The following is a 13,341-nucleotide window of genomic DNA, read 5'->3' on the forward strand; positions in this document are numbered from 1 at the left end:
TTTTCGGGTGACATGAATCTTTTACACTGTCCCAAGAGATTCGCATCATGATGACCTACTGTGTAGCAAGGTATAAACTTGTTCCACACTGAATGACTCTCCTGTAGACGATGCGAGGCTGGGTAGGTTCAGTGAAGCTCTTTGATGCCGACTCGGAGCACTCTGTCTGTGCTGGTCTTCAATGAACCTCCAACTTGGGCAACAGGGAATGTGCCACGACTCCTCCGATGCTGGGCGGATTGAACCGCCGTCACATGAGTTCTTCAAGGACAGCTGCCTAAAGTTTAGCAGGCTGTGCCATTTTTCAATGAACGTCTTTCACTGCAACACTTTAGCGATCATGAATTCACTCATTGATGAAACTATGTTCCACAGAGTGTGCGTCCAGCAGGCAGTGCCACTAGATGGTGCTGCGTCAGCGTTTTGGAGGCCACGTTGCCGGCTTCGCGGCGGCACCGCTCGATGGTGCACAACGTTTTTAGGGAAGCGTGAAAGAGGAGTCCCGCTGTACTACACACCTCATACATAACTCGTTTTGATGGTGGCAATGCATTGTGTCGATATTTTAATTCAGTGGCAAATGCATTACTGCCGACAGCCATCGTGGGATGGGTACTGTCCAATTTTTTGTACTCGTGAAAAAACCAGGATGCGTGGTTTTATGTATAAGTTTCACCATTGTGCAAGACACACTGATGAAAATTTGAGACGCAAAAGTTTGTCTATACGCAGGCAAATACGGTCATGAACAATAACTGCGATGCCTTAACCACTTTCTCTTGAGTGTATGCATGGTTGACTTTTTGTTTGGCAGTGGGCATCCTTTTTGAACCATGGCTGGCTCATATTGTTGTTGTAACTGAGTATTGCTGTTGCACAGGATGCATACATCCAAAGCCGGGCTGACACCATGGCAAGCATTGAGAGCACCATTGTGGAGCTGGGCTCCATCTTCCAGCAGCTGGCACACATGGTCAAGGAGCAAGAGGAGATGGTGCAAAGGTGTGTGCTACACGCACTCAACACTCGCCATGGGTCAAGCATGTGCCACAAATGTTTGCTCAGTGAGCTGAACTGTCTTTGTGATGTCGGTCTCCGCCAGCACTAATGGAACACGAGACCGGTATTGATTGATGCATTATTGCAGAAGGAACAGAGACTTAGCAATAAGTTCACCATGTGGTGCATATTATCGTTTTCAGAAATAATGCCAGAAAAGGTGAAATCAGAAGCAAACATTTAGCAAATATAGCCGTAAGCGTTAAAGACAGAATACGTTCAAATTTTCATCCTGAAGGAAGTAAGAATGGGGAGGCAGAGGCTGGCAGTAACGCAAATAATGCAAGACTGGCAAATGGTCCAACGTATAGAGACACCCCACAGACATACCGTAAAATCCCGAGCAGGCGCCCCTACCCGTGCAAACGCCCCTCCCCTTTCTTCACCCTGTTCACTGCTTCATGCATTTTCACTGGAACACTTGGCTATAGCTTGTTTTTGTAAACATTTTACGAAATTGCGTATTAAATTACACAAAATGATGCAATTTAGTGAGAACGAAATTTATTGTTTCGGCAGAAACAATAAATTTCGTTCTCACTAAATTCCATCTGCCGAGGCCCGATAGTTCATAGCCAGGTATCTGCACAGCCATCGCCATAGGCATATCTCCCCTGAGTAGGCGATTTTGTCAAACGGTGCGTAGTGTCACATGTCAACTAACCGCAAGACACATGGTGCGATCTTGCGTGTCGTGCGATCAGTCGTACGACGTGTCAGTCCGACTTGCCGCATGCGGCGATTCGGGACACATAGTACGAATGAGCGAACGGCGCGTAGCTCCACCCAGAACTGGCGCCCCTGTATGGACGCTCGTAATACTGCGTAACTTTGCAAAAAAAGCGAAAACAAACGTGTTTGCACAGCCCTTTCGTTTTCAACACAGGATGCCAATATAAACACAACTATGCAAGCAGCATAGACTTTTTTCCGGAAGGCCACGTCCGCTGTGTCGGATCTATTGACAGCCACCGATGTCTAGGAGCTGGCAGGCCTAGCTTGCTGGGCCATCAAATCAGACTGGTGGCTGTTTGCGAAAGGACCGAATGCAGCTAGTAATAAAGCTCCTATGTTGGTCAGCACAACATGTACACACTTATGTTGCGCTTAAGTTGCAATACGTTTGAGTTTATCGAAACCAACGGAAGCGAACGAGCTAGCCAGGCGTGCTTGCGATCACTGGGATCACTAGGCCTAGCTCGCTGGCAGCCGGCTCCGGGGCCGACAGCCCGTGAATTTCTGTCCGCGACCGAGCAAGGGCACCCCCCCCCCCCCTATCCTTTCTTGGATTATCTTTTCGCCAAGAGGGGGCTGCTTGCTCGGGATATTGCAGTAAGCGAGCAAGTCGCAGACAAAAATCAGCCAGGTTTCTTTCCATGATGTGCAGGAGTGAAAATGCTGCGCCAATGGAGCTGCCCTGCAGCACACCTGGAAGTCTGCTCCAACACGCTAATTTTAAATGACGTTGCTAAATTTACTGGAATGTGTGCGTGAGGAAGAGCCTGTAAACAAGTTTTCTATGCTGCTGGTGTTCTGCGAAATGTTGAACTTGCATTTTCTAAAATTTTAAATACCTGAATAACGACACTTTGAAAATAAACAGACCTGTTCCCTTTTTCGCAAGTAAACAAATTTCTTTTAGATTTGTTCACATCTGGCACTTGTGTCCTCATTTTATGCAAATCCCACGACTATTCAAACTATTTGCTTCAAAATTATTTGAAAATAATTAATATTCACTTTGAGTTCACTTTGAACCAAAAAATCAATATTCGCACAAGCCGAACAAACACCCCAAATTAGTTTAAATGCACTCTAATGTAGAAAAGTAGTCAGCATGAGCTATAAAACCTCCTAAAACATGCACTGTGCAGCTGCTAGCCTTTGTAACAAAATACAACATGCTCCAAAACAAAACTGTTTTAAAGAAATACTACCCAATATATTATAGAGCACCTACAAAAAGCTTTGTTGTTTCTGCTTTGACAAATTGATGATGCACCATGTTGGTTCCATTCTTAGCAGCTTTGTGTGTTCAGTAGTTGACACACTGAGGCCTGGTAATGTTTCAGGATCGATGCCAATGTGGAGGACACATCGCTAAATGTGGAGGCTGCACACTCGGAGATCCTGCGCTACTTCCAGTCGGTGACCTCTAACCGGTGGCTCATGATCAAGGTGTTTGCCGTGCTCATTGTGTTCTTCATCATCTTTGTTATCTTTGTTGCGTGAAACAAGATGCAGGAAGTGCTCAGTCAAGCAGCCTCAACTTTCCAGGAACATCACAAATACAGAGAATAATAACATGTATAAAAATAGACAATAAACTTTTATTTGTAAGTCCTGTGGTTAGCTTGATCAGTTCTTGTGTACCGACTTTTTTATTGGCGAGGAGGAATTTGTCGCATCTTGCTTCCTCTCAGTGATGCGGTAGTGGTGAGCCCTTGCCACGCTCTCAGAAATCTATTTCTTCCCTCACTTTTAGTGAAGCTACAATTGCTCATTCAGATTCGCCACGAGTCTTTGGCAGTGATGTTTGAGCATATTTTGTGCGGACGCCAAGTGAAAAGCAGGTGCATTACTGCGAGCGTGTCCCAACAAAAAGGCTCACTGTGATGGCTCGGTGAGGTCACATCATTCCTAAGCTGCCCCGTGCTGTGAAAAACACGTATGCCTACTCTGAATCGTACCGTTTCGACTTCCAAGACATGGTGTGCTGCACACGACTACTGGCAGCTTTATGCAACTTAGAGCCAGACTTGTACACGTTACATAAAAAAAAGTAACCAGGTACAATTACTTCATTGAAAAATCTAATTGATTACCGTTGCTAATTATTGTCCCACGAAAGTAATCCAGAACTTACTAAAAAGTCATCTATTATTTTAACGTTACTTTCCTCCCTACTTTTATTAACCTTGCACAAATACAGTAAATAGAACGAGCTGGTCTGGCTCTTTCAATGCGTCCTCTGCACCCCTTGACAGGTTATCTTCACTAAGTATTCCTTTTCAAAATTTTATTCGGGGATGTTCCTTCGCTTTCTTGTAAACACAATCTATCAGTAACTCGCTCAATGTGCACGCTCGAGCCAAGGGCTGTGTTGTAACGTACAAACCCCTTGCTCACAAACTGCAATGTGTGCAAAAGGAGTTCCTGTCCAAGGGTGTGACGCACCAGCAGAAAACACAGTCAAATCTCGATAATTTGAACTTGAAGGGGCCCGAAAATTAAAAGGACTTATTTTTGACGTATTTGTGCACCATAGCGCTACGTACGAACGGTGCGAGTTGTGAAATATCATGGCGCGCAAGCACATAGCGAGCAAGGGCCACGGAAATGCTCACGCCAGGCAATGCTCGCATTCCGATAGCGCCTCTTCCTCTTCACAACCACAATCTCTCTCTGTCTCTCGCATCCCGATAACAGCAGTGAACGAAACTTCAGGAAGCGGGCCGCGCCGGCCTGGCGATGCGCGCGCGGAGACCGTGTCGAAGGTGAGGGAGGGGGGCGGCAGGGAAGCGCATTTGGCCTCGGCAACCCCGTCGCTTCGGTGGCTCCCCTCGCCCTCCCTTTCGACTCCCTCGTAGCTCCCTCACCTTCAACTCTTCGTGCGCGCCCGCCGACTCGGCGCCAGCTTAACCCGCTCCCCTAAATTTCGTTTTCTGCCGTTGAAGTGAGCGTTGGCCGGCGTGGGCAGTTTTGTTGGCTGGACTGCACCTCCTTGTTGCTTCCCTTTGCACAGCAGCCGCTGCGTTGGCTGAGACGTCGGTGCGTACCCGCGTGTTCCGGCGCGACGCTGAAACGGCGACCTTACCATTTGAGAGAGGAAATTTTCGCCGCGGTAATTTTTTTCTTTCTTTTTTATTTCTCCGCGCGGCAGTGAGGGGTCTCTCCTAAGCTTTTGCTTTATTGCGGTGTCGGAGCATTGCCAGTTGGAGGCGCCTCCACGTGATTTGGCGTGCTGCTGAGAGCATTGTCGGTGCACGGTTATGTTCGAATTAACCGTCGCAAATGCTTTCGCGTTCTAATTACCGAGCGTTCTCCCCCATTGGAATACACATAGCTATGACGGGACCACAGCGTCAGTTCGAATTAACGCGATTCGACTGTAACTATGTTTTGCAAGAATTAACGCGATTCGACTGTAACTATGTTTTGCAAGAAATAAATGTTTTCTGCCTTTGGACCTCAATATGGGCTTGTCAGCTTCAATTTTCATTTCTGTGACGCTACTAGATCTGCGATAGTTCCCAGTCATAAAGCGTGCCGCTCGGTTTTGTACGCGCTCTAGGATGTATTTAAGGTTGTCCTGATAAGGGTCCCATATCGTGCACGCATACTCAAGAACAGGCGTTACGTATGTCGTGTATAATAACTTCTTAGTTGCCCGAGGACAGGGGTGAAAATTTCGAGCCAAGAACATTCGTGTGTTATTCCCTTTCGCGGCAATCTCGGCAATATGATCCTGCCAAGTAAGATCACTTGAGAAGTGAACGCCGCCGTACTTAGCCCCTGTTACGCTCGAAATGGTTGAATTATTCACTCTGTAAGAATGGGAAACGTCAGTTTCTTTCCTAGAAAAGAACACGTAGTTGCATTTTGATTCATTTAGTGTGATGCACCAAGTAGCATATACCAGTTCGAAATTTTATTAAGGTCCTGTTGAAGAATTTTTATGTCACCTGGATTGTTTATCAAGCTGTAAACAACGCAGTCATCTGCGTACAATCGTAGGTTCGACTGGATGTTCTTAGCAATATGGTTAATAAAAATAAATAATAACGGGCCCAGAACAGACCCCTGCGGTACTCCGGACGTGACTGGAACAGCTGATGAGCAACATCCGTTTACCACTCTTATCTGTCTGCGATTTACGAAGTAGTTTTTTAACCAGTTCATTAGGTCAGCGGGAATTTTTAAATGCTGAAGTTTGTGTATTATACAATCATGTCGTACCCGATCAAATGCTTTTTTGAAATCTAAAAACAAGCAGTCAACGCTAGTACCTTGATCTAATGCAGTTATGTCAAAAGAAAATTCCGTTAACTGTGTGTCACAAGAAAATCCGGCGCGAAAACCATGCTGTTCTGCATAAAAAAAGTTTTGCGAATTCAGGTGCCTCATTAGGTTGCTGTATACGATGTGTTCCATAATTTTCGAAGCGCCACATAGGAGAGAAGTTGGGCGGTATTGTTCCAAGTTAATTTTTGGTCCTTTTTCGTCAAAAACGTAACTGGTTCCATATACTTGGTTACTGAAAAAAAAAAGTAATTACAGAAAGTGTTACCGAGTAAACAAAGTAATTGTAAAATTACAAAATCACCGAAAGCGTAATTGATTACAAGTAATTCATTACATGTACCATATTTACTCGCGTAATGAACGCACCCTGAACTTTGCTAGTGTGCAGTCCCACGATCAAACGGCCTTGCTGTAGTTTTCTGGAGACACTAAAATCCTTTACTCTCGCACATGTGCGAGCACACATTGATATCAAGCACACTTGATATCAATGCCCGCCGCTGTGTTGGAAATACTTACTAATGATGCCACGGGAGAAATGCCAAGATCACATAAACAAAATTCTGCAGCTAACTTCTGTAATCTACACATCCATGTAGCGGTGAACATGCCGTGGAAGCACATCGGCAGGGGCGGTGGGTTTGGTGACTGAGGAGCTGACGGCAAAGCCATGACGAGAGAACACTGGTGGTAAACATTGCGTGTTATCACGGTAGCTTAGGGCCTGACGGAAAAAGCGACCGTGATAACCGTCAGCCTCTTCTCACGACAACCTTGCCGCCAGTACCAGCGCAAAGGCACCTCGCAGACTCTAGAGAGAGAAAAACTGTAACTGGCTATCTGCAACAATTTAGCACGAGACACATGGTGCGATCCGTCGTACGACACGTCAGAGTCCGGCGTGCCACATACAACGATTTGGGACCCGTATAGGTAGCACAAACCCATATAGAAGACTACTACATTTGGACTTTTTCAAGCCAAGAGATTGTCTACAATCCGGCTTGTACAAGCCGAGCAATAGCCTTAGAACTCCACAAGCATTCCTGAAGCCAAGCTAATGCTCTCTCTGTATTGGTCTTGGGGAAGTCTTGGCAAGCTGTTCGTTTGACTATGTGTAGAACTTCCTTATGAAGGCTTATTTTGCTTGCCTGTCAAAATATGCAATCTGCCATGCAAAAAAAAAAGGGTTAACTAATATGCACTAATGCAGATCGCTGGTACTGGTAAGCTTTTCTTGGAACCCGTGGTGCGATTCAGGATTTCTAGGAAATGTGCATAAATTGAATGTGACTGGCTTCAAAATTAAAACACACCGAAAGCTACTAAGCTGGAAAGTTTCAGTGTTATGTGTTAAATGCATGCTTTTGCAAAGGCATAAATATTGTTACGAAAAGTTGTGAGGAAATGGTTTTATTTACAGGAGATGGACGATGATGGTAGCGCATTCCGGCCTCGAAAGCTCTTCCTTCTCTTCTTCTTTCTTTCGTACCTGCCTTTCGTATCTCCGTTACATTTCCCTGCAAGCAGACAATGCTCGTGGGGCGAGTCAGGTGGGGAGTCAGGATGGCTTCAGGCGAGCAATACGAGTCAGTTCCATTTTGTTTGATCGCCGACCACTGCCCAGAAGGCGAGCTATATTACGTGAGTTCGCTCAGGCGGTCCACAACTACAAATTGGCCTGAATATTGTGACCAGAACATTTGGCACAATCCACGCTTGCGTTGCGGTGTCCAAAGGAGGACCAAGTCACCTTTTTCGAACGATACTCGTACGTGACCGTCGTCGTATCGCTCCTTCGAACGACTTTGCGAGGCCAGAGTACGAAGACGAGCTATTCGACGGGCTTCTTCGGCGAGACACGAGGTCTTCGATACAGAATCTTCATTGTGCAGAACGAAGGGTAAGAAAGTGTCCAGAGGACTTCACGGTAGCCGTTTATACAGGCGATAAAATGGGCTATAGTTCGTGATATCGTGTTTCACCGGGTTGTATGCGTAAGTGTATGATGAAGGACAGCACGTCGTCCCAGTTCTTATGATTGGAGGAGACATACATGGCAAGCATGTTGGTCAGCATTCTGTTTGTCCTTTCAACGAGGCCATCGGTCTGTGGATCATACGGCGTGGAATGACGGAACTGTGAAAATGCACACAACGGCATCAGCAGTGAACTGGCGACCACGGTCACTGATGCTGACACGTGGTGGGCCATGATGAAGGACCATGGAACGCAGCAGGAACCGCCACGCAAGCAGCGCTGGAAGAGGGTATGGCTGCAGTTTCTGCATACCGTGTAAGATGGTCCACGGTTCCTATTGTTAGATAACGGGGATGGACCCAAAAGGTCAATGCCTACTTGCTTGAACGGCGTACTGGGCGGTGTCAATGGCTGAAGGGGACCTGGGGCTGTGGTGGTCGGTCGCTTGTGACGCTGGCACGTTTCACAACTAGTGACATAGCGCTTGGTTGTTTCGTACATCTTGGGCCAGTAAAAGCGCTCCTGCATGCGGTGTAGCGTTCGTACGAAGCCGAAATGGCCGGATGTCGCATCGTCATGCATGGCACGTAAAACGTCGGAGCGGAGACTCGGGTACAACAAGCAGAAAACGCGCTCCATGCCGGGAGTAATTAGTTTTGTAGAACAACTTATCACGGACAGTAAAGCGACCGCTGCCTTGATAAGTATGGGCGGCGACAAAAAACGATTGAAGGTAAGATCATTGCGTTGTTTTCGCTGAAAGTCTGCCGCGTCAGGGTACGTACAAGTAATAGCAGCGAGACAGTCAAAATTCTCAGCATCGCAGTCGGTAGTCGCTAGAGGAATCCGAGAGAGGCAGTCTGCGTCAGCATGACGACGGCCACTCTTGTACGATAACACAAAGTCGTATTCCTGAAGGTGCAGCGCCCAACGTGCGAGGCGACCAGAGGGATCATGCAAATCGACCAGCCAGCATAAATAATGATGGTCGGCGATAATCTTGAATGGTCTTTCGTAAAGATAACACCGCAACTTCTGTACAGCGAAAACAGCTGCTAGGCATTCCTGTTCCTAACCATATAATTGCGTTCAGACTTGCTCAGGCAATGGCTGGCATATGCGACATGTTCTGCACCAGTGTGACATTGTACAAGCACCGCTCCCGATTCCACTAGCATCAGTGTGAACTTCAGTTGGGCAAGATGAATCAAAGTGACGAAAGAGGGGTGCTGACGTTAGTATAAACTTCAGTTGAGAGAATGATGCATCACACTCTGGTGTCCAATTGAAGGCCGCATCTTGGCGCAAAATACTTGTCAACGGGTAAACGATGTCGGCAAACTGGGGTACAAAATGATGAAAGTATGAACATAGGCCAATGAATGAGCAAAGTTTTCGTGCTGACTGCGGTGGCTTAAAGGAGCTCGCCGCTTCAATCTTACGAGGATCGGGTTTGACGCCATCCTTGTCGACTAAGTGTCCCAGGACCAGTGTTTGACGTTCACCAAACCGACATTTTTTTAGTTTAGAACTAGTCCAGCTTTTTTTTTTTTCTTGAACAAGGCTGAGGTGTTCGTCACTTCTTCAAACGTGTGGCCAAACATTACAACATCATCAAGGTAACACATGCATATCTCCCTCTTTAAACCACGCAGTACTGTGTCCATGAATCTTTCGAAGGTGGCAGGAGCATTGCAAAGGCCAAGAGGCATAACATTAAATTCAAATAGCCCATCTGGACTCAGGAAAGCGGTCTTTTCCTTGTCGTCAGGGTCCATAGGTATTTGCCAATGCCCCAATCGCAAATCAAGTGTTGAGAAATAAGAAGCAGCGTGTAAGCAATCAATGACATCATCGATTCACAGTAGCGGATTGACATCCTTCTTCGTCACCGCATTTAGACATCTGTAATCCACGCAGAATCTCCAGGAGCCATCTTTTTTTCGGACCACGATTACTGGGGCTGCCCATGGACTAGACGACTCTCGAACGACACCTTTGTTCATCATCTGCTTGACTTGCTGTGCAATAACTTTGCGCTCGAAGGATGACACGCGGTAGGGCTTGTGGCGGATGGGATGTGCTGAGCCGGTATCTATTCTGTGATGAGCGCGGGACGACGGTAAATGAAGGGGTGCCTCTCCATGTGTGAAGTCGAATGCAGCCTCATGCCTGGGAAGGACCTGTATCAGGGCTTGCCGTTCGATGTACAGAGAGCCTTGCTGATCATACCAAGCAGTAGCTCTTCAGAATGGCGATTATCGCATGAAGAGCAAGCTGTAGTGACGTCCGCAGTTAGTGCCGTTATTGAGCTGCATGCGGCTTCATCAAAGAGAGCAATTTTCTTACTGTGAGGAAGGACAACCGGCGTGGATGAACAGTTCAGCACCCACAATGTGGCGACTCCTTTCGTATCGTCGTGCACACGAAAGAGCAGGGCACAAGTATATATTTTTAGCACAGTTTATTCGGAGAGGCTTAACTACAAGGTCAACACAATCAGCGTCAACAGTACTTGCAGAAGCATGATCGGCCGTCAGGTGCCACGGTGGTGCAATCACTTCATCAAGAACACTGAGTGTGACCCTGTCTTTGCTACGCAAGCTTTTGTCAGAATTTGCTGATATAAATAACTTGTTCAACGATATTTCACCACAACCACAGTCCACGGAAGCGCCGCATTGTTCAAGGAAATCTATACCAAGAATAACATCGTGCGAACAACGAGCAAGAACAAGGAATTCCGACACAAACACTTTCCCAGCCAACAACGCACTCACAGCACAAACACCAAGGGGATGAAGCCATTTGCCGCCTACTCCACGAAAGGTAACACTACCGTCGTTCGAAGAAAACGTAACTTTGTGGCCTAGACGGTTTTTGAAAGTGAGGCTCATCACAGACACAGTCACCCCAGTATCAACTAACGCCATGGTCGGTATTCCGTCAATCAACACATTCACTTTGTTTCTGAGCATCGCAACAGGCAGAGGTATTTCTTGCAAAGACGTTCCGGCGACCTCACCTCCATTGGCCACGGATGCTAGTTTCCCGGCGGCGGTGAGGAAGAACAGCACCAAGGGGACGGAGAGCGACGGGGGTGGTTATGTGGTGGTGTCAAACTCTGCTCAGATGCTGGCAAGCTGCGTCTGGTCTCGTGCAAGATGCGGTCCATTGGAAGCAAATCGGTCATCCGCAAGTCATATGAAGTACGGGTTCCGGGTGGCGAGAACATCAGTGGTGTCTGTGATGTGTGGTGCGCGACGGTGATATTTGTGGTGTGCGACAAGGTGCGTTGCATTTCAAACAAGAAGCAGACGACAAGGAGAGCGCGTGCCGCTCTACCGCGCCGCGCCGAAAACGACGACGCCGAAGACCGTCCGGCGCGTGAACACGCGGCGCAAGAAAAGAAATCAAAAGAAAAAGAGCCAATCCAATCACAGAGGAACACGGAGCCTCGAGCAGCCAATGAGAAGTCGACGAATCGACCAGAGCAGCAGAAAAAGGAGCCGCGCTGGCAGTAGGGGGGAGGAGTTCCAGAAGCGGCACCAGGAGAAGGTCGGCCACCGGATCGGGAGTTGAAGACGGCCGTCGGGTTCCGGACCCGAGCCACCAGGACTTCACCCGGCCGGGGCCTCCTGCCAACCCATTCCTGGGCGCCGCCACTCCATCCGTTCGAGAACTGCTGCCCGAGGCCGGCAAGCGTCTGCGCCCGTGGGCAGAACGAGAGCTGCCGGGCTACGGGCCCGAGCTCCACGACCAGCTGCCCGGCCAGAACGCCGCCGCCCTCAACCCCTGCTGCCAAGCCGCCTGCCTTCCCGGGCATCGCCACCCTGCCCGATAGTCAACTGCTGCTGCCCGAGGCCGGTGAGCGTCTGCGTCCGTGGGCAGAACGTGAGCTGACGGGCTACGAGCCCGAGTGCCACGATCAGCTGCCCGACCAGAACGTCACCACCGTCGGTCCGTGCTGCCGAGCTGCCTGTCTTCTTCCTCTGAGCCAGAGCTGCCACGCTCTGGTAGCCGGTCCGATACAGCGACCTTTGGTGAGACCAACAACGCTTCTCTCGTCATCTCGTCTCCGCTTCGCCGCGTCGAGACTCTAGTGCATACTCACACCCGCAGCCTGCCCGAACTTGCCTCATATCATTAGCGTTCCAGCTACGTGTTTTCATGTTATCTTTGTGTGTTTGTTTTTATGGGTTAATTTCCGTTTCTAGTTTCATTAAAAGTTTGTGTGTATTTTTCACAACAAACGGCTTTGTCCCCGATTGGGCTTTTGCCCTTAATGGGGTTGTTCCCCAATTGAAGAACCGTCTGCAGTCACGCTGCATCACAAATTGGCGTCCGCGCGACAGGACAAAGCCGTTTGTTTGGATTTTCTTGTCGATTATAACAGCTTGAAACCATGGCTAGCACGCGAGAGCTGTTAGCTTTAGCGGAACGCATGGGGCTTGAGGGAGCAGAGCTAAAAGCGTGGTTCGCGGAGCGGCAGGCGCGAGCGCGAGAAGAACGCGCTGCGGAGCGAGAAGCGAAAAGAGAACAGATTGAGCGCGAGGCACGTGTTTTGCAGTTGCGTCTGAGGGTCGCAGAGGCTGAAAGGGCACGCTCACTGAGAGAGATTTGCGAGCTGGAGTCGTATGCAAGCTCTTTTGAGCAAGCGTTTGACGCGATCTCCAGACTCAGCAGTTCGAAAAATCTGTCTAGCGATTGCCCCGAACGCCGTCGCGGCCTTCCGTTCGAAAAAGGCACTAAACAAGAGGGCAGCAGAGAAATGAACAGGAACATAAGCAGTCTAGATCCTGAAATTAACCTCAAGGAGGCTGAGGATAGCTCAGGGAGCAGACAGCAGGCAGCATCTAATGAAATTGAGGCACCCATGCGCACCTGTGCTATGAAAAGCACATTGGATAAAAAGGCACCCAGGCCTAAAGAAAGCCCGATGGACTGGGCAGCGGTGCGCATTGCCGGTGACCTCGAAGAGGACAAGATCACCAAGGAGGCACGCATGCGAACCAGTGCAACAAAAAGCACATCAATTGAAGAGGCATATAGACCTCTAGAAAGCCCGACGGACCGGGCAAAGGTTCGCATTGCCCATGACCTCGAAGAATGCGAGGCGAGCGAGGAAACGCTCCCCCACTCTTCCGGTGTGCCCCTTGCAATGGTGACAAGTGGCCTCGTCAGGTGCGAAGACCACCGAGATGAATCACCTCAAGAGGTGAGCTTGTCTGCCTGCGTCCCTGAAACCCCGATAGGTGAATATGGAATGAACCTGAG

The 13,341-nt window shown here is 48.5% G+C and overlaps 1 protein-coding gene across 1 annotated transcript; it reads left to right on the plus strand.

Annotated features, from left to right (window-relative positions):
• Positions 1 to 775: 775 nt before the first annotated feature.
• LOC119456416 (syntaxin-5) lies at positions 776 to 3,403 on the plus strand. Its single transcript, XM_037718150.2, has 2 exons — positions 776 to 1,002; positions 3,132 to 3,403. Exons 1-2 carry the CDS (start codon positions 911 to 913, stop codon positions 3,289 to 3,291), a joined length of 252 nt encoding a protein of 83 aa, XP_037574078.1. The 5' UTR covers positions 776 to 910; the 3' UTR covers positions 3,292 to 3,403.
• Positions 3,404 to 13,341: the final 9,938 nt, after the last annotated feature.

The sequence above is a fragment of the Dermacentor silvarum genome, chromosome 6 (assembly GCF_013339745.2).
Source record: "Dermacentor silvarum isolate Dsil-2018 chromosome 6, BIME_Dsil_1.4, whole genome shotgun sequence".
NCBI classification, from domain to species: domain Eukaryota; kingdom Metazoa; phylum Arthropoda; class Arachnida; order Ixodida; family Ixodidae; genus Dermacentor; species Dermacentor silvarum.

What these genes read in the sequence shown, in the direction of transcription:
- LOC119456416 (XM_037718150.2), top strand. Translation starts at nt 911, where the DNA reads ATGGCAAGCATTGAGAGCACCATTGTGGAGCTGGGCTCCATCTTCCAG. An exon ending in CAAGAGGAGATGGTGCAAAG is followed by an intron (nt 1,003 to 3,131) that starts GTGTGTGCTACA and finishes GTAATGTTTCAG; the next exon opens with GATCGATGCCAATGTGGAGG.